Source organism: Macrotis lagotis, chromosome 1, assembly GCF_037893015.1.
Source record: "Macrotis lagotis isolate mMagLag1 chromosome 1, bilby.v1.9.chrom.fasta, whole genome shotgun sequence".
NCBI classification, from domain to species: domain Eukaryota; kingdom Metazoa; phylum Chordata; class Mammalia; order Peramelemorphia; family Peramelidae; genus Macrotis; species Macrotis lagotis.
In genome coordinates this window covers 354,772,554-354,794,586 of record NC_133658.1, presented here as the reverse complement: position 1 = coordinate 354,794,586, position 22,033 = coordinate 354,772,554, and the positions used below count along the sequence as shown (strand labels likewise).

At 38.4% G+C, this 22,033-nt stretch overlaps 1 protein-coding gene across 3 annotated transcripts in view; it reads left to right on the top strand.

The window, feature by feature from the left end:
- The window catches only part of MYBL2 (MYB proto-oncogene like 2), a 58,035-nt gene extending 41,540 nt beyond the window's left edge, over positions 1 to 16,495 (top strand). Inside the window, exons 13-14 of one of the 3 annotated variants that reach the window (XR_012473701.1) lie at positions 1,441 to 4,298; positions 16,373 to 16,495. Coding sequence is in view for 2 of the 3 variants with exons in the window: in XM_074211999.1 (XP_074068100.1) it covers positions 1,441 to 1,569 (129 nt within the window). In the remaining variant the exon portion in view is untranslated. Of the gene's footprint in view, positions 1 to 1,440; positions 5,252 to 16,372 lie in introns of those variants that run through there. The other 2 variants (XM_074211999.1, XM_074212000.1) reach the window with 2 other exon arrangements.
- The last annotated feature ends 5,538 nt before the right edge of the window (positions 16,496 to 22,033 follow it).

The window sequence follows — 22,033 nt, the reverse complement described above, 5'->3', positions numbered from 1 at the left end:
TGATAGCCTCTGAGCTCTTTTCCTACCTTCAGTCTCTGATCTCTGAATCAGAAATGTAAATTCCTCTAAGGTCAAAGAACTAGTTATTGGTTGAGCCAGGATTAGGACCCTAGAATTCTGTACATTTAGTTCAGTATTCTCTGAAGAGTTCCACTTCATGGCTTCCAACTGTCTCCATGACTGTTAGCAGGAGAAGTATTATTGATCACAGCTCCCATTTATTCCTATTATAGCATTTTCAGGTTTCCAATTTTTTTCTTTCTGAGAACTATACTTTGAGAGTGGGTAGTGCAAATTGCCCATTCTTCACATGAAGAAACTGAATTTGAAAAAGGAGGAAGTCATTCTCCTGGTGTTAGAGCTGTGACTCAAATTCCAGATTTTTCTTTCTGTTATATCCTGCTGTCCCTAATTTCACCTTCTTTAGGAGTAAAGGTCAGTTCATGAGTAGGAATGTGGCTTTTGTCCAACTGCAGTCAAGCAACAAGACAAATGTAATAAAATTGACAGTGCTATGTAGCTATGTTAATATATTCACTGCCAAACCTATCAAATTATCACCAAAGGATTACTTTCTAGAACTAGAAAAATGATAAAACAAAAAGTTCAGAAGAGGAAACTGAGAATCTTGCCTGTAGTTATAGACAAAGTAAATGGCAGAACCAGGGTTTGCACTTGCGTCATTTGGCCCCAAATTCAAGGTTTCTGCTGCATCCCAGCAGGGCAACAAAAAAAAATATTTTCAGTATTGCAAGTGCTGGGGCTTGTTTTTTTTTCCAGGACTATTTATTCAAGCATCCAGGATTGGTATTTGTTTGCATTTGAAATCTTTGCAGCAGACCTGAGGTATACCCCAGAGTTGGTGACTTTGGGGCTAGAGGTTTACTATCAATCAGTAAACATTAAGGGCTTCAGAGTATTACAGACTTGTTACTGGGGATACAGATATGGGAAGTAAATCATCCCCCCCCCTCAAGAATCTTATTTTCTAATGGTGGGGAGTAGGGAGACAATATAATATAAAACAGAAAATAGAAAATAAATACAGAATAGAGGGGAAATAACCTTAGAAAGGGATAACATTAGAAGTTGAGTTTGAGGGGCAGCTAGTGCCCTATATATACCTCCGGAAAGGAATTAGGTGGCACAGTGAATAGAGCACCGTCCCTGGAGTCATGAGGACCTGAGTTCAAATCCAGCCTCAGACACCTAATAACTACCAACTATGTGACCTTGGGCAAGTCACTTAAACCTATTGCCTTGTGATTAAAAAAAAAGATCCTAGGTAAAGAGGCTTCTTTTAAAAAAAAAAACTGTGACTCAGGAATCTGTCAGTCTACTTTTATAGCAGAAGTTGGGGTTGAGGGGAAACCATAATTGCCTTTTGGAAAAGGTTAATTTGATTCTGAAAATTAACAAATCCTTTTTTCTTCTTCCCAGATGTCCAATGCTTGGAAAGTTGTAGCTTGTGGTGGAACTAGAGACCAACTTTTTATGCAAGAAAAGGCCCGGCAGATTTTGGGTACCCTCAAGCAGAGCCATACTTCTCGGACACTAATTTTGTCATGAAAAATAGGGAATTTTGATAGTTTTTTTTTCTTTTTTGACTTTTCCTAGGGGCATAAAGATGTGTTCCCTGGCTCAGGTGACTCCTAAGCTGGGTATGAGTTTGAAAATTTATTTTTTCAAAATAACTTATTCCAAAAAAACTTTCAAGGGGCTAAATTGGATTTTGTGGTACAAGAGAGAAGACTGCCTCTCCATTCCTTCTGTGGATTTTATGTGGTGCTTGAATAGAGAGAAGTTTGATTTTGGATCTGTGCTGGGGGAAGGAAAATGAGCTCTGGACTCTTTCCTTGATTCTGCAGAATCTCTACCCTGGGTCTGGGTTTTCCCCTTACTCTTCTATGGAAATTATCAGGTGCTCTCAAGAGTCCTTGAGATTGCCCTCCTGCTTCCTCTTGTTAATACCAGGAATGTCGGGGGTTTTTCCCCTGGTTTGTGTGTTTTCAGCATGATCTTGCTGTCCACTTGATGACCCTGAAAAGGAAGATCTTTGGGGAGTTCCTATTAAATTCAAACACCTGTTCAGCCAAGATTTCGTGGTTTCCAGTGGGCTGGAGAAAGTGTCAGTCATTGTCTCTCCATTGATTCTTCCCCTCCTTTCCCTTTTTTTTGCATTTAATATTATTAATTATTAATTTAAAAAAAAATAAAAACTCCCTGAAGCATCTGTCTTCTTGGCTTCTGAAGGCTTTTCTCCTCAGTCTCCCCATCTTCCTTTGCCTCTTTCTCCCAATCTTCTTTCTCTCTCCTCTCTGTTTTCTCCCTGCTTTCCCAAATCCTTCCCACTTCCACCTTCTGATAATATGGTTCAGTCCCTCATTCCTCTTCAACACAAGTGTAGGTATTTCCTGAACAGTCTCCCTTCCTGCCTTTGGTCTCTGCCCATCCTGTAGATCCTGCCTTTGAGGCCAAAGGAATCTTTTCTCATTGTGAGCACACTGACCTCACCTCAATGGTTTCCAAGTCCGTGCCCCCATCGCTTGATGTTCAAGTTCTCTACGATTTGACTCCAACCTTTCCTCCTGCTGCATTCTTACATTTAAAAATTTTTTTTTTTACCAGTGTTTTTCAGTTTTGAATCACCTTCATTTCACCTGACCTCCCTTCCAGAGTCATCCCACAGATCAAAGATTATTTTTCAAAAGAAAAAAGAAAAAAAATCAGTACATTGAAAAAAATCTGGAAATGCATGTGCCCCATACCTCTGGAAAGGCTTTGGGGGAAACAACATCTATCTCTCCTTGGAGACTGAGTTTGTCCTTGTGATTTCACAATGTTCTCTTCTTGTTAATCTTTACATTTTCAGAATCATACTGGTTTCTCAGCCCTACTTATTTTTCTTTTTATCTGTTCATCTAAATCAATCTCATGGTCTTATATTTCATTTAGTTCATTCAGACTTTTTGTCTGTTGCCTACAAAACCTCTATAATAGGAGATGTTAGAGATACAAAGAAGAGTAACCTGGGCACTGTCCACAGAGGGCCTTCATATAGATTAATGAAAGATGCAAATAATGTCCCTTCCAACTCTTCATTCTGTGGTCCAGTGAACTGTCATCAAGACTGGAACTGCGCTGAGAGATCATTACTACTGACTGAGAGCATCAGAGAAGGGTCTGCTCAATATTTTCTGATAATTCTTGACTCACTGTGCTCCATGTGGAGAGGAAACATGAGAGATAGGAAAGAATCCTGGGTTTTAAACCAGAAGCCCCAGGTTTGGGCCCTTACCCAATTGCCTTCAGTGTTGGGTGTGCCCCATTCTACCTTCCCCAAATTACCTGGTATTTATTTTGTATGTATTTTGCATATCTGCACATGTTGTTTCTTACTAGTAGATTGTAAGTGCCTTAAGGGCAAAGACTTGTCATATTTTTCCTTTGTTAGCCTAGCAGGGTGTTTGGTACCTGCTGGGTGTTTAATAAGTCCTGGCTCCCTAACATTTACTTGTGACCCTGTGGTGACCTTGTGGCCTCATGACCTTGGCATGCCATGTCAGTATGGACCACCTATTTCTCAGGGTTGTTGTTAAGGAATTCTTTTGTAAATTTTCTAAGTGTTTTAGAAATGAGATTATTATCCACTATTTGTCGATAATAAGCATTTACATAGAGCCTTAAGGGTTTGCTTTTTGAGATTTCATTTGACCCTCACAACTACCCTGTGAGGTAGGTGCTACTATAATCACTCTTCTACAGATGTGAAAACTGAGGCTGATGGATTAAATGACTTGCCCAAGGGACACAGAACTTGTAAAAGTCTTGGGTAAGATTTGAACTTGATATCTTTTTCACTAAAACACCCATGTTGTCTCTATACCACTTTGGAACTCCCTTGGCCTTCGATGTCCATGTACTTTTGTTCCTTATGTACAGCATTGTGGTATGGTATACCAGAATCCTGAATTTGGAGTTCAGGAGGCAGGGATGAATACGACCTTAAATATCTGCTCACTGTTATTGTAAGCAAGCCACATAACTTCTCAGAGGCTGCTGACTCATCTGTGACATGAGAATCACACCACTTGAACTACCTACCTCATAAGGTTATGAGAAAAACACTTTACAAACCTCAGAAGAGCTATTATGTATGAATAGCAGTATTATGACTATGTGCATACCATTTCTCCTCAACTAGAGTTTTCTGAAAGCTGTCTATTTTGTGCATTTCCTCTCTTATGGTACTGGTCCTTGATCTCAGTCGCCCATCTCATGAGTGGTATCACTCAAGCGTAAGTGATATCTTAGAGAAGAGGTGGTAGGGAATCAAAGGTTTCATGAAGGAAGAGAGGGGTGGTACTGTAGATTGAGTCTGCTCTAGATTCCTCCAGTCAAAACCTGGAGAATGGCTAACCTTCAACTGCCTTTAGTTCTCTGTCTTACAAAAATTGTTCCTTGCACCTTCCCCCACCCCCCACTTTTTTTTTTGTTAAAGAACACTGACTTGGAAATTTACATTTTGCCTTCAAATCTGGGAAAAAAAATCTTTTGTTTTAGCGATTTTCCGTTTGTTCTTTAAAGCATAAATAGTTTATCTTGGATCTTTAATCCAAGGACTTTTAATAAAGACAAGTTTCAGCAGGGATTCTGTTGTGGTTTTATTAACCCATTACACTTCATCGTCCCATAAAGTTGAGACCTCTTCAGACTGGCTACCTTCTTGAACTGACTTTTTATTATGAGGTCGAAAAGGTTCAGAAGAGAGGATTCCAGTTAAAATAAAAACACAGGAGAAGGCCCTAGTCTCTGTCCCCAGGGTCAGTAAGGCTGTGTTGGTAAAATGGATGTGATGATACTGTGGTTTCATCCCCATCTCCAGGGTTATTGTGAGGATAAGACATGAACCTGTTTGTAAAGTAAAAGTACCTTGTTAATGTTGGATATTTTCTTTGTAGTTATTTTGTTCCCTTTGAATTTGAAAAATGGAGGAGGTGCTTCTCCAGTGGAAGTGGGACTTTTGGAACAGAAACTGGTAATGGGCAAACTTGTACTTTTTTAAAGGACCCTGGGACTGAATTGGGAGCCAGAACTAGAATTCTGATTCTAGTCCTGATACTGCTCTTTATGACACTGGACATGTTATTTCTCTTCTCTGGACCTCAGTTTCCCATCTATAAAATGAGATTGAACTTAATTGGGTTTTTTTTTTTAGGTTTTTTCAAGGCAAATGGGGTTAAGTGGCTTGCCCAAGGCCACACAGCTAGGTAATTATTAAGTGTCTGAGACCGCATTTGAACCCAAGTACTCCTGACTCCAGGGCTGGTGCTTAGTTCACTGCACCACCTAGCTGCCCCCTTAATTGGTTTTTAACCTGGATTCCATGATCTTGTTTTAAATATTTTTTGATAAATATTTCAGTATAATTGGTTTCCCTTGTAATCCTATTTATTTTGTTTTATGCTTTTAAAAACATTCTTAGGGGACTGGGCAGCACTAGATTGTCAGAGGAGTCTGTGGCATAAGAAAGGTTAAGACCTAGCATTGATGATCATGATGGTCCCTCCTCTCTGACATTCAGTAATTCTCTTAGTGTTGGCTTTGGGCCACACTGCCTCTCAAGACCAGTCTCTATAAGACATTAGTGACTCAAAGTGAAGACTTAGTTGTCCCCCCCCCCATCCAGCCCACATTAACCTGCTGCTTCTTTTCACTTCTTCACAAAGGTCTAATAATAAATTCAGCAAAAAATAATTACTTCATTCGCTAGTTGAATTATTAGCATATGAATGCCAGCTTAACATATGAAAGGCCTTTGAATATTGAGCAAGACAAAGACTGTAACAATAACCATGGGCAAGTTACATGGGAGGAAGGCTGTGCCTGGAGAGCCCCCTGGATGTGGAGGATGGATGGAAGGGAGGGGAGAAGAGAATTTAGTCCCTGGAGAGCTGGCCTCTTTTAGGAAGAAATAACACATTTCTACTTAATGTCTTCAAATAACAGTTATTCATATTTGCAGGTCACTTTAGTGGGAGCAGTTAGGCATCACAGTGGATAGAACCCTGGACCAGGAGTCAGAAAGATCTGAGTTAAAATCCAGTCTCAGACACTAGCTGTTTCCCTGGGCAGGTCACTCAATCCTGTTTGCCTCAGTTTCCTCATTTTAAAATGATCTGGATGAGAAAATGGCAAATTGGGGGTGGAGCCAAGATGGCGACAAGAACAGATCTTATCTTAGGCGCTCTTTCATAAAACTCATAAGCTAAAGACTCTAACTAAACTTTCAAGAGACAGAACCCACAGAGGGACCCAGCAAGGCAGTGCTCCTACTCAAGGTAACCTGGAAAAGAGCAGAAAGGCTCTGCTCCCCGGGGTTGGAGGGGCGGCCCAACAGAGTGAAAGAACTTCAGCCTCCCAGAGGCAGCCCCAGGGTGCTCACTGAGCTGGGGAGTCTCCTGAGCTATGCCCCGGGGAGCACTGAGCACAGTGCGAGGGGGACCTCTGCCAGAGTGAGCACGTGGAACCCAGCGAGCAACATGGTCCAGGAAACAGAAGCAGGCAGAGCCAGTAAGCAGGAGCCCCAGGGCATGAGCCCATTGAGCTGAGGGAGGGGAGTGAAGAGAGACTGCTGAGCTCTGTCCTCTGCCCCTGGAACAGGACTCTGGGGCTCTGACCACATTCAGATCCTGATCGCAGTCTAGCCCCCCCCCCATAGAACAGCAGGACCCCCCCCACCTCAGCCCCGTGGCAGAGGGGGGCACATATGGTCATTCACAGACCAGGAGGGAGGACAGAACCTCACACACTGAGACCCTTGTGCAAGTGTCCCAAAAGCTCAGGAAGCACCCCAAAACCAGGCTCAGGCTGGGAAAATGAGCAAGCAGAGAAACAAGAGGAACACCATTGAGAAATATTTTGCATATGAGCCCAAGAAGGATCAAAATACTCAGTCTGAAGATGAGGAAGCACAAGCTCCTGCATCTAAAGACTCCAAGAAAAACAGAAATTGGGCTCAGGCTATGACAGAGCTCAAAAAAGACTTTGAAAATCAAATGAGGGAGTTGGAAGAAAAACTGGGAAAAGAATGGAGAGAGATGCAGGAAAAACATGAAAATGAAGTCAGCAGCCTAGTCAAGGAAATCCAAAAAAATGCTGAAGAAAATAAGCATGCTAAAAACCAGCTTAGGTCAAATGAATAAAACAGTTCAAAATGTTATTGAGGAGAAGAATGCTTTAAAAAGCAAAATTGGCCAGATGGGAAAAGAGATAAGAAAACTCTGAGGAAAATAAATCCTTCAGACAAAGAATAGAACTCAGGGAGACTGATGAATTTACGAGAAACCAGGATTCATTACTTCAAAACCAAAAAAATGAAAAATTAGAAGAAAATATGAAACATCTCATTGAAAAAACAACTGATATGGAAAGCAGACTTAGGAAAAGTAATTTAAAAATTATTGAAATGCCTGAAAGTCATGATCAGGAAAAGAGCCTTGACATCATTTTCAAAGAATTACTACAGGAAAATTGCCCTGATATTCTAGAAGCAGAGGGCAAAATAGAAATGGAGAGAATCCACCCATCCCCCCAAGAAAGAGATCAAAAAACCAACCCCTAGGAATATTATAGCCAAGTTCCAGAACTCCTAAGTCCAAGAGAAAATATTACAAGCAGCCAGAAGGACACAGTTCAAAAATCGTGGAGCTGCAGTCAGGATCACACAGGACTTAGCAGCAGCTACATTAAAAACTCGTAGGGCTTGGAATATAATATACCGGAAGGCAAAAGAGCTTAGAATGCACCCAAGAATCAACTACCCAGCAAGGCTAAATGTCCTCTTCCAGGGAAAAAGATGGACTTTCAATGAACCAGGGGAATTTCAAATGTTCCTTTTGGAATGGCCAGAGCTGAACAGAAGGTTTGATCTTCAGATACAGGACTCAGGTGAAGCATGGAGATTGAAGGAGAAGGGGAAAATATTTTAATTTTTTTCTCTCCCCTTTATTTTATTGCTCAAGTGAGTCTATATTTTGTGGGGGGGGAGGGGTATTCTGTTTACTCTTAAACAAGAATATTTTATTAATGTATAAAAACATTATTTGTACAAAAAGAATAAATAAATATAAAAAAAAAGAAAATGGCAAATCACTCCAGTATCTCTGCCAAAAAAACCCCTTAATAACACTTGAGGAGTTGACATGACTGAAAAACACTTTAAGATAGGTAAAGTGCTTTTAAGTATTATTGAATTCTCACAACAATCCTCTGAGGAAGGTGCTATTGCCATTTTACAGATGAGAAAACAAACTGATTTGTTCACTTTCATGAGCCAAGTGTCTATGATAGGATTTGAAACCAGTCTTTCAGAGTACAGGTAGGTGGCATGGTGGATAAGTACACTGGTTCAGTCAGGCAGGTTCAAATCCAGCCTCAGACACTTAGCTGTATGACCCTGGGCCAAGTCACTTCATCTCCTCTTTCCTTTGCTCATCTGTAAAATGAGAATAATAAGAGCCCTTGTCTCCTGGGATTGGTGTGAGGATCAAATGAGATAATTGTAAAGTGCTTGATACTTGGCAATATGAAAATGTTAGTTATTAATATTGCATTGTCTGTATGGACTATGCACATTAGTCTATTGTTCTATGCACTAAAATAAACCTGGAAGGGTAGGGGCAGATGGTAAAAAAACTCAAGGTTTGGATGATCATGTAATCATTCCCATACTACAATTGAGGAAATAAACATACTGTTCATTAAGTGAGCCAGGTACAGTGCTAGGTTCTAGTGATATAGCAAAAGTGAAACAAGCCCTATTGTCCAAGAGGAGTTCACAGACTACCAGAGGAGACATAACATGGGTTATGAAATCCAAGTCTTCTGACTCCAAGGCCTGAAGTGGACAGGCTAAGATATTCTTTGTCACCAGATCAGAAAACACTGTTTATGGAAAGTAGACATGAGCTCTTGCTCCTGACTAGGAATTATGGGGTCCACAATGAGTATGATAGTCACTGGGTCAGAACATTTTGTGGCTGGGGAAACTTTAATTTCAAGGAAAGGTGGAATCTCAGCAAAGTATTTATACATTATTCACTGAGCAATTAGAGCATTTTTTAAAGAGCAATAAGGGAACTAATTGTAAGAGAGGCAGTGTGTTATTATGGAGAGAAAGTTGGCTGTAAAGTCAGAAAATTACTAAAAGCTGGGGATACAAATAAAAACATGAAAGTTTCTACTCTCAAGGAACTTAAATTCTAGGGAACACACAAATGGGAACTGAAAAGTCAGAGAGGAGAGAAGGTCCCCAGCCCAGGAATGGGATGAGTGAAAGCTGCTCTGGACTCCCTCTCCAAAATGGAGACTCCAGGGCTACCAGGTAAAGGGAACCACGTGGCAGATAGAGACTTCAGAGTAAGAAGTTCCATGAGGAGGCAGCCTCTGTGTCATCATACTGGCAAAAGTCCAAGACCTTGGGAGTTTCCTATATTTATGAAATAATTTTTTTCTCTTTCCCTAGAACTCTAAGGTCTGTCTAACATTCCCTATTCTAGTCAAATGAACTATCAGCTGATTCTTGTATATGATTTAGGCAGCTAGATGGCACAGTAGATAAGTACTGGATCTCAAGTCAGGAAGATTCATCCTCATGAGTTCAAAACTGACTTGATACTAGCTGTGTGACCCTGGGCAAGTCACTTAATCCTATTTGTCTTAGTGTCCTCATTTATAAAATGAGCTAGAGAAGGAAATGGCAAACTGCTCCAGTATCTTTGCCAAAAAAAATCCTAAATGAGGTCACAAGGCCACAATTGAAAATGCCTGAAAGGCAACAAATACATGATATTCTGTCTCCTGCCTCCCAAGTCTTTGCACCATTGAGTCTCTATGTTTGGAATTCTAAGGTTTTTTTTTGCAAGGCAAATGGGGTTATGTGACAAGGCCACACAGCTAGGTAATTACTAAGTGTCTGAGGTGGGATTTGAACTCAGGTACTCCTGACTCCAGGGCCAGTGCTCTATCCATTGTGCCACCTAGCTACATCTATGTTTGGAATTCTTGCCATTCTCATCACTTCTAAATTCTCTACTTCCTTTTATCCTTTAACTTTCTTTGGAGCTCAGCTGAGGTACCACCTTTTAGATTACATATGCTCTTTCTTTATTCCCCTCTCCTACCTAGTCCATCTCCCTTTTGAAATTTTTTATATTTATTTTTATTTATATACTTGCACATGTGTTGTGTTCTTCCCTCCCCTCCCCAGCTCCAGTGCAAACTTCTTGAAGGGTGGGACTCATTTTTTGCTTTTCTATCCCTAGGACTTAGAAGAGGACCTTGCATATAGTAGGTGCTTAATTTGTTTATTAAATTCAATTGACCCAGGTCGGCAGACTTCAAATCTAACTCTTACCACTAATAAACACTAGTCACATTTTTATTTATACATTTATAAAAAATTTATTTATACATTTGCAAAATGGGTAAATGTTATACATTGAAATGTATTTATTCATTAAAAAATTAAATATTTATTAAAATGCATTTTATAATGATATTCTTTAAATGGGAATTAAAACTGAAATACAAATAACGTGCAACAAAGAATGGGTGAGGGCATCTTTCTCCACAAGTTGGTGGAATCTTGAATAAAACAAATTTAGTCAACAGGTATTTATTAAGCGTTTACCATGTGATAGGGACACAAAGAAGGACAAAAACCTAGTCTCTATTCTCACAGAACTCACAGTCTAATGATCCTTGAGTTCCAGATCATTGAACACAGAACTTAAAACAAATGTCACACTTCCTGTGACAGCTTCCTGTGTAGGTAGTCAGTGTTTCCCCCTATACTGTTCATATCTTGAGACCCCAGACATGTTCTACTAGGTCTGAGTAGCCTGAGGAGATATTCAGGAACTTATAGCCATGAGTGTACTTTAAATGAAGGGCCTTTGATTATCCTATGGGAAAGATAGAGTGACTATACTTTAAGGATGGATGAAAAGATTTAGAAAAACCACTGTGGAGAGTGGGATAGTGTGTTAATAAGAGAGGTGTGGTAGAATTGCCCAGAAGTAATGTCCTTGTCTGAAGCATAAGGCCAGCAAAAAGCAGAAGTGGTCTTTGGTAGACAAGCTCCCAGGAGAAGATGCTGAGATAGCTCCTGATGACAAGCCTTTCTGAGGACCAGTCAGGAGGCTGGAGACCTCAGGTCCCAACTGTTCAACTGTTCATCCTCCCAACTTTACTCCTTGTTGGAAGGGGAAGCTGAGCCCATAATATTGGTGCCAGGTGTGAGGAGTGGCTAGTCTTCATTTCCACAAAAATCATGTGAGATCCAAGAAATAGAACTTAAGGGTTAGGACTGATAGAAAAGAGAAGAAAGGAAGTCTACAGCTACCTTAGAAATATGTTGTTGGCTAGTGAGCAGAGGAACTGGCAGAAACCAGTTCTGTGGTTTGATATATATTAGCATACCCACATAGCAAAGGGCTTTCATATACCTAAAAAAAGGACAAAAGAAAATATGGACCAGGTTGACAAATTGTGGGGAAATGGGAGATGTAAACAATGGTGGAGGCTCACTTGTGGAAATTTGGCTCCAGATAGACCTTAACCTCTGTAGTCCCTAGTCAATTGAGAACCAGGGGAGGAAAAGGCTATACCTTTGCATTTCAAGTGTGTGTCTATTTTGGGGTCACCCTTTTTTTTTTTGCAAGAGCATTACAATAAAGGATTCTCTTTGGTTCACCAATGGCTGTCCTGAGTTCTTGGTAAGGCACTTGCTTCTTACAGATGGTGCCTCTTTTGGCATCCCGATATCCTGAGTAAGGGGGCTGCATCCGACAAAAGACAGTATTGATTTCAATAATCTGGTGTATTGCCGATGGGCATCTCCACTTGGTGACTGTTCAAAGATCCTAGCACCACGTTAAGTAATCTGGCCATAATAAACCAAAGACAAAAGAAAAAGAAAAAGGGAAAATAGGCACTGTGGTAATCAGGTAACTGTGCACTGACCAAGGTAAGAAAAGAGGATATTAACTATTACCCTTTGTGATTGGGTCATCCTAATGAGGCTCTGAGGTTGAGAGTATGTGACAGACACAAAAAGTCTCGGATAGAGCCAAAACATAGCATAGGGAATGAGAATGTGAAACTTAAGGGAAGTTAAGGGGGATAATGGAGATATATCCCCTTTGGACATTCCTCCAAATAATCCCTTAAGAAGAATGTTGAAATATTGGGAAGATGGGGGCCGCTCGGTGGCACAGTGGATAGAGAACCAACCCTGGAGTCAGGAGTGCTTAAGTTCAAGTCTGGCCTCAGACACTTAATAATTGCCTAGCTGTGTGGCCTGGGGCAAGCCACTTAACCCCATTGCCTTGCAAAAACCTAAAAAACAAACAAACAAAATAAAAACCAAAAAACCAAAATATTGGAAAGATACAACTTGTATAAGATAGGAAATAATATACAAAGGTTTTTATAGATAATTTATCAGAATTTTACTAAAATCTGAATATATTCTGAAAGTTTTATAATTAGATAAATGAGTGTATATGTGTGTGTTTGTATTTGTGTTATGAAATCTTTTTGGGAATATGGAACCCAGATTTAAACTGGTTTGAAATGCATTCATGTCTGGGGTAGATGGAATCCTAACATCATGAAACTGAGCACAATAACTTAGAATGTTAAGTTATTCATCTAAAACTCTATTTGATGATATTTGGGGGAAATGAGATCCATGGGCACCTGAATTAATTTCTAGCCCAGTCTAAATGAAATAAAAGTTCTAAAATGTGAATTACTCTTTTTATTTGTTTGGGATTTAGATTTGTTTTAAAAAGAATACTGTAGGGGCCGCTAGGTGGTGCAGTGGATAGAGCACTGGCCCTGGAGTCAGGAATACCTGAGTTCAAATCCGGTCTCAGATACTTAATAATTACCTAGCTGTGTGGCCTTGGACAAGACACTTAACCCCATTTCCTTGCAAAAAAAACTAAAAAAAAAAAGAATACTGTAACATTAATAAGCAATAGCAGATTACTGTCTAATTTAAGATATCATTTTTAAGATTTTAGGGCCTAGCTCCTTGCTAGACCATTTTTAATTCTATAAGCAACTTGACTTCAATTAGAAATTACAACGATAAATTTTTCCTTATTTTTCAAGTTAGTAAATCATGTTTAAACTAGGAGAAAGGGTTCCAGATGAATATCTGTAGGAAGTTTTGTGAAGCCAGTCACACCTCACTTTAGCAGAAAAGCAAGTTGGTTTGATTTCAAAAAGAAAAATTTAGTTCTGAAGGGAAAAGAACAGGACCACATAAATTAAGAAATGTTTTGGGGGCAGCTAGGTGAGGCAGTGGATAGAGCACCAGCCCTGGAGTCAGGAGGACCTGAGTTCAAATCTGGTCTCAGACACTTAATAATGACCTAGCTGTGTGGCCTTGGGCAAACCACTTAACCCCATTTGCCTTGCAAAAAATCTAAAAAAAAATGTTTTGGTTTTATGATCTCTTTTAATTAGATCACCATATATGAGCTGATCTTTTTTTTTTTTTTAGGTTTTTGCAAGGCAAATGGGGTTAAGTGGTTTGCCCAAGGCCACACAGCTAGGTCATTATTAAGTGTCTGAGACCAGATTTGAACCCAGGTACTCCTGGCTTCAAGGCTGGTGCTTCATCCACTACGCCACCTAGCCACCCCAAAGAAGTGGCACTGTGTATTTCTAAAAATTTATTTTATTAGCTTAAGAAATTTTTAGGGGCAGCTAGGTGGCCCAGTGGATAGAGCACTAGCCCTGGAGTCAGGAGGGCCTGAGTTCAAATCCAGTCTCAGACACTAAATAATTGCCTTGCTGTGTGATCTTGGGCAAGTCATTTAACCCCATTGCAAAACTTTGCAAAAACCAAAAAAAAAGTTTTTATGTTTTTAAAATACATAATTGTGATCATGATATCGTATCCTAAAGAAATATTGATAAATGTAATACCTGGAATTATGAGTAAGGATAAAAGCTCTTAATAAAATAAACAATTGGGAGTTTATTGTGTTGGTGATAACAAACAGAATGAATCAATGAAGAAATACTAAATCTCTTCTGTATTATTATTTCTTATTGTAGCTATATAAGTTAATTTAAAGATTTAATGTGAGATTATTTCTAGTGATAAAGTTAAGACAGAGAGAAATGTATTGAGTGAGTGAACTATGTCATTGAGTGTCTTCACTCTAACTTAAGCAAATAGACCCTTCCTTTTGTATCTAGCTTTCCGTTCCAGGAAAGTAGTACTTAGAAGAACCACTGGGGGTTTATTTATGTTACTTAGAGATAAATTTTATACCAACAGGTTTGATAAATTCAAACTTTAAAGAATTGTTTTTGTTTAAAGATTGAATAAGAAAGGGATATCTATCATTTTATAATTCACAATTAATGTATTTCATAAAGGTTTTGTGATTGTCCTTTTAACATCAGGAATGTTTATTGCTGTTTTTTAAAAGAGAAACACTCTCAGAAAAAGAATGTTTTTAAAAAAATTTTTTAATGTAATTTGTATAAAGCTTAATAAACTACAAATCTGTAAGTTAATTTATTTCAATGATGTGATCACATAGCTTATGATTTTCATAGAAAAATTGAAAGTTGCCATTTTAATACTAAATTGGTTAACCATTAGGTTAAGATTTAAAGCATTTGGGGCAGCTAGATGGATAGAGCACCAGTTCTGGAGTCAGGAGGACCTGAGTTCAAATTTGACCTCAGACACTCAATAATTGCCTAGTTATGTGACCTTGGGCAACTCACTCTTAGTCCCATTGTCTTAAATAAATAAAAAAAATTTTTAAAAAAGATTAAAAGCATTTAAAATTACTGTAATAATTGTTGCCAAACCCTGGCATAAGTAAATTTTATATTGTTATTCTGAAATTGTCATGTTTAAGATTAAGTTTCTGGAGAATCTCATTTTCTTTTTGAGATTGATATGAGAATATTTAGATAGAAGTGAATAAACTTATGAAAGAAAAATGCAAAATCTATGAAGAGAAAGTTGAAATTACTGCTTTGTTTTGTTGTGAGAAAATAAGTTTTCTGTGTGGAAACATTTTGTTTAGTGAAGGGTAACAATTCATAGGTCATCTTATTTGGAATCTAATGCATGTTTTTTGTTACATCTGGAATTAAGAACCCCTGTAGAATTATATGCAAATTATTTGAAAGTCACCTAAAGATGTTCTAATTGTTTTTAAAAGAATTCTGGAAACAATGGTTTGTTGTTCATATTTTATTTATACATGGATAAAATAATTTGTGATACTCTCTTGTTGTGCCAATGTGATATTATAATTAATATTTTATCCTTGTGACCTGAACTCACTTGAAATTCTGATTATTTATAATTTGGTATTTAAAATACTATGGGACTGTGGAATTGACATTATTCTGACTGACTCCAGGTATGATCAGCAAAGGAAATGCTGTTGATCCAATGTTCGATGTCAGTAATCCTATGGGGTTTTGAAAATGCACAATACAGGTGATAGGTTCTTGGGAAAAGGTTAGGAGAATAGATGTTCAGCGCATTCTGAGGTTGGACTTTTCTGACTCAGTTTTCCCAAAAATGACATGGAAAATGTCTCACCTGGAAGAGTTAAAGTCTGGTTTAAGGCATTTGGCAATCCATATGACCTTATCTAGAAAATGACATTTAAATAAATAAGGGAAATTTTCCTTTTTTATGTCCCTGGCCTTTATGGTAAATTGCTGTAATCGTATTAGGTAATCTATATTAAAACCAAGCATAGAAATTTAAGTTATTTGGCCTACAATTATTTAAGTCCTAATAACCAGGTAGGTTAGTGTATACTTTGGCATCTGCTGTTAGCCACACATTGCTGTAGCCTATTTTAAAATATTTTGAAGAGAAAAATCCATTTTCAGTTAAGAATTTTTTATTCATTTTTAAAATTTCAGCAAAAGGTTAAAACCCTTATTCATAAATCACTTACAGGATATTCTGTTCTAAAGTGATTATCAAATGTATAAGTTCAAAATTAATTTGGTAGATCTTTAAAGAATTCATTTTTGCAGTAGAATCCTCATTTTTTTATGGAAGTTTATTTTGTTAAGTGGAATAGCATCCTTCAAATGAGAGAATGATTAAACAGAATAGGATGTCAAAAACAAAACTAGATTAATTTCTATTTGTAACTAAATTTTTTTGTGTATATCAAGTTGAAAGAGGGCAAGTCAGAATTTAAATTGTCATGATCTAAGAACTTTCAGCATTTTATTTTCTAGGGATGAAAATATAAGTTTTGACCTGTTTAAAAGTTGTGTTAAATTCTTCTGCTAGAAATGAAGATCTCTACAAGTAACCTGAACTGAAAAGGATCTCTGGAAGAGACTCTGGAGATACAGAAGGACATCAGATGTCTCCAGAAGAAAGAAAAGTTGGACCAGAAGTTTGTTATTATCTACCTTCTCCCTCTTGCATCTATTTGTATGGGTTATTTAATCAAAGGGGAGTTGACCACTTTTGATTTTTATAACTCTCCTTTGATTCTGTAAATGCATTGTTCATTCTTATACCCCTCCCCGTATAGATAGACTTCATGTTTGTTGCCTTTCCATTACCAGGACCAGAGTGTCAGTATTTACAATGTGACCTCATAATGATGACTATAAAAGATGAGATTGGGAGGTAAGTTGTACCTGTGGATTTGGAGTAGAAATGACAGGAAAGGACCCAATAACAAAATTTAGGCAGCCCAAGGCAATCCCAGTTCAACTTTGGTGTCACGGTGGAAGAATGGAAACCTTCCCAGTGACCCTAAAATCGTGAAGGTAATTGAAGTCAAGAACCCAAGACAGACCTGTGGGAACAGAAATAGGATATAGGGACACAAATACCTGAGTATAATGTATAAAAATGTTTAAACAAAAGTAACTCTCATGCCTGTGCCTCAGGTCAACAGGTGGACCAGATAGTCCCCTTCCTATTGGGATGGTTTAAAAAATGAACAGGGAATGAGGTGTAAAGTTGCACTATATTAGGATAAAATTGCATGGGGGAAAAAAATCCCTCTCACTGCTGGTCCCAGCTGTACAGATAAGGAATATGAGAATCCTTCCTGACTTTTCCACAGTGATTGACAACCACATAGCCTGTCTCTCACAGTAGGGTGTGAATGCTACCAGAGACCTGGGAGAATTGGAGACTTGTATAGAATTGAGGAATGTGACTGAGGACAAGTCAGGAAATTACTCTGCCTTGAGCAACCCCAGGGCAGACCTGTGGTAGTATTATGGAAGCAGTCTTAAGACCTACATTTCCTTCACACTGGAAAGGCACCTGTGCACTGGTCCAAAGAAAGTAAGAACCAAATAACAATTAAGAAGGAACAGAAGCAGTTTACCACATGAGTCTTTTGATGCAAGAATTTATTTGAATAATATAGGGTCCCAACCTGACAAATTTAAGGTTAGGAATCAAGTAACCTCTGGATTTGAGTCCTTTATGTTTTGGTGGGTAACCATTAACAAAAATTGAATTAATTATATTTATTATAACCAACAGAGATTTATTAACTATATCAAGGATGCAGTCAAAGGGATAGCCTTTCAACTTGATGCCATAAGCTGAATGACGTGGGATAATAGGTTGACTCTGGGCATGCAGAAAAAGGGGGTTACCTGCATCATGATAGGAGGTAACTGTCGTACTTTAATTCTTAATAGCGCTGCTCCAGATGGGACCATTCCCAGAGTCTTACAAGGTTTGATGGTCCTGTCAGAGGAACTAGCGGAGCATTCAGGGATAAGCAGCTCCATAATAGGATGGTTTAAGTCATGGTTTGGAAAATGGAAGGGAATAGCAGTCTCTATCTTGACCTCCTATATAGTAGTTGCTGGGGTGCTAATGGATATCAGATGCTATATTATAATACCCTACATACAGGGTTGATAGAAACCACCATTACCAAACAACTACCCATACAATATAAATAAAACATTTACCTACTTGAAGAAAGGGTAAGGAAAAAGACATGTATGAAGAGGATAGTCAGAAGGCTTTAATCAAATTTGAGAAACGGAAAAGGATATGGAAACAAAATTATGAATGAAGGAAGGGGAAGGAATATGAGAAGGGGCTAGTTTTCATTTCCACAAAAATCATATGAGAGCCAAGAAATGGAACCCAAGGGTTAAAGTGATGGGGAATAGAAGAATGGAAGTCTACAGAAAATTAGAAATATACTACTAACCTTAAAAATATATATATACTATTGGATAGTAAGCAGAGGAATGCAGAAACTGGTTCTGTGGTTAGAATTACATTAGCATACCTGCATATGCAAGCAAAGCAATGTCCTAAATAAGAACAAAAGAAAATTTGGGCCAAGGTCACAGAATTGGGGGAATAGGAGATGTAAAGAAGGGTGGAGACTCAAGTGTGGGGGAGAAATAGGTTCTGGATAGACTGTAACTAGTAATGGAGAACCAGGGAAGGGACATGCATTTTGGGATAGGTAATGAAAGGCTATGCTTTCACATTTCAAGTATCTGCCTATTTTGGGGTCACCTGTTCTTGCAAGGAAGTTACAATAAAGGATCCTCTTTGCTTCACTAATGGCTATCCTAAGTTCTGGGTAAGGCAGTTGCTTCTTACCCAGGCTTAGTGTACCAATCTGCTTTACCTTTGGTGCAACTCAAAGTTCTAGATCTCATGATCGGTCAGTCACAGCTTCTCCAGCAGCAAGGATTACATCCCAGTGATAACATCCCAGTTGCAAAGTCTAATTTCCAAGTTGCTTTAGACTAAGGAGGATAAGGAGATCTTCACGAATGCACAGCTTAATTGAATTGGAGCAGCTCAGCCTTATAGTATCACCTGGTGCCTTGGGTACACAATGCCCTCTGAGTTCCACCACCAGTGTTACTCACCTGCCCCTTCATACCTGTATGAAGCAGATGAGGACAAAGCCACATGGTCTCCCACTTCAGGTATTATCATTCTTAGAACCATAGCCTTGGAGTCATATCTATGCCTCCAGAAAGCTGGGTCTAGAGAAGGGCATCACATCTGGGCAATTCCACTATACCTCCCTTATTAACACAAACCTATTCTCCATACCTGCTCTTCCAAACCTTTTCATCCCTTCCTAAATCTCCCAAGGCTCTTCCTCCTCCATTCTCTCAATTGAGAACCTTGCCTTATACATTGCAGAAAAAATGAAGGCTATTCTCCATGATTTCCCTCTTCTCTCTGTTCCTTCATCTTGAGTGCCTTCTGCCAGTCTCTTCCTTCTCCCCTATTGCACATGATGTGATCTCTTCCATCCCTTATTCTAAATCATACTCAAGTGATCTCATTCCTTCCCTTTTCTTTCAACTCATTGCCCCTTCTTTCATTCCCACTCTTCTATTTATTTTTAATCCATATCTTCTGGTTCATTTCCTACTGCTATAAATATGGTTATGTCTACCCCATTCTGGAAAAACCCAAACCTTCACTTGATCCTTGCATCCCTGCTACCTGTTGCTCTATTTTCCCCCTACCCTTTGTAACTAAATTCTTTGAAAAGACTGTCTACAATCAGGGCCTCTATATTCTTTCCTTTCATTCATCTCTTATCCTTTTACACTTTGGTTTCTGACTTATTCCACTGATAGCTCAAAGCTGCTCTCTCCAGAGTTACTAATGATCTCTTAGTTGCTGTTATAAATGGCTCATAATTATAAATACTTAGTCCAGAGTGATTAAAATAGCTTTTATTAATAAACTTCTCTATAGAAGAGGGCCATCTCTCCTAACAAGAAAGGTCCTGAAGTAGAACAATGTCCAATCTTATTCGAAGTTTGAAAGGCTTGTTCCTCCCCTTGATGTCAATCATTAGTCAGGGATTCAATCTAATTAATACTATTCTCTAATAATGTTTTCCCCATTGTCATCATTATACTAATAAGCACAGAGGAGTAAGCAGTAATATGCATGAACCTCCCTGAAGAGGAGCACTTGTAAAAGACAAGCACCCTAGATCAACCCTGACTAGCTGAAGCTAGTTTTTGACCTTCTCTGTGTAAGGAGGCTTAATGTTGAATGAAGGGACCTTATTCAGCTCAATCATAGGTCAGGGTCATTTCTTTTGTATTACACTCACATGCCTACATAGGTACAACCACAGGTAGACCCCAATCTTTGTAATATATATTTAAACGAATAATCTCCTTTTACATTCTATGGAAGCCAAACACCCTACATTCCTTACAGTTGCCAAATCCAATCTTCTCAGTCCTTGGTCTTCTTGACTTCTCTTAAGTCTTTGTCATTGTTGATCATTCTCTCCTCCTTGATACTCTCTTCTCTGGGTTTTCTGGACTCTGCCCTCTCTTGTTTCTCCTTCTATCCTAACTGATGGCTCCTCCTCTGTCTCCTTTGGTGAATCCTCCTCTAGATCAGGTTCTTTAAATGTAGGTGTCCTTCACAGTTTTATCCTAGCCTCTTCTTCACTTCTCCCTCTATATTTTTTCAGCTCCCATAGATTTAATTACTATCTTTATGCTGATGTTTCTCAAATTTACCTTTCCTGTCCCAATTACTCTGTGAATCTCTAATCTTGTATCTTTAACTGCCTTTCAGACTTCTCAAACTCTATGACTGGTAGACATCTTAAACTCAATATGTCTAAAACAGAATTCATTATCTTCTGTCTGTCTGATACTCTTTAATTCTTTATTTCTGATCAAAATTATTTTCTCAGTCTCTACCTAATAGTTATAAATCTGAATGTTGTCTCTGTGTATAAAAATGTCAGTCTGCTGTGTCAAGGCTTGTCTCCTACATCTGAACGTTGACTTGGTCTGTGTCAATACTACCTGGTCAGCTTTGTAATAATACCAATTCTTTCACCTGGGTTAACAAACCACAACATAAGAGCATAAGAGACATCTTGGATGAGGAAAGCACAGTCCTATGGTTATTTGTAAACATTCCCTCACCAGCCTAAGTGGAATTCTTATCAATAGGAATTTGAAGCAAATATAACATGAGAGGATCATAATGTAGAACCATGGGATCAATGTGAAATCTCATTGGTTACCTGTCTCAGTTTTATGATTCTTTATCCTTTTTGTATAAAATGTTTCCCAAATTTTGTATCAGAGTTGATCTTGTTGATGAGATCATGCACCCATGGGTTCTTGGGAAGATCCTAGAGAAAAAAACTTCATTTATAAAACTAACATTTCATATTTAGCTTAAGAAAATTATGGTTAAGACTTCCCTCTAAACTTTCCCTACCTTCTACCTTCCCTATTGCTATAAAGAGCAACACCATTCTCCCATAGCTTAGCACATTGCTTAATAATGTTTATTAAATTGAATATAGACAGATCACAGGCAGAGAGGTAATTGTATGAAGAGAAGCTGAAAAGAAACTGTCCCCCAAAATAAGGAGTGGTCCTCACTGAGTTTTTACTTGTTGGAAATAAATATGGGTTAATGTTCCCACAGGTTGTCCTAATCAGGAGCAATTGTTAAAGCCAGAGTTTGTCCTATTCAGAGACAACTGTTACCAGAGTTTTGGCCTTAAGAGAGAACAAAATAGAATTAGTTTAATAAGCACATTTATTGATATTTCTTCAAGTTACAGACTTAGAGAGCCAAATCACCCAAAATGGAGGCCTACCATCGACTTTAAATAATTTTGACTATCAGAAGGCATGATCTGAAACATCCCCTCAGCTTGTCCAATCAAAGAAGGGTTTGGTTCCCCCCAACATGATGCAGAGAATTGTGAATTATGAATGTAGAAAAATTATAATCGGGAACAAATTCTGTAATCTTTTAATGCTATTAAAATCTGGGAATCTTGTTAAGGGTATGGAAGGATCTTTGCTCTTGAGTTGTAAATTGACTCCTATTGTTTCATTGTTTAATGTAAAATTTATATCCTGTCTCCTCATTTCTAACTCCTAGTCTTCAACCCTCTACCTGGTTTAGGTCATGTAAGGG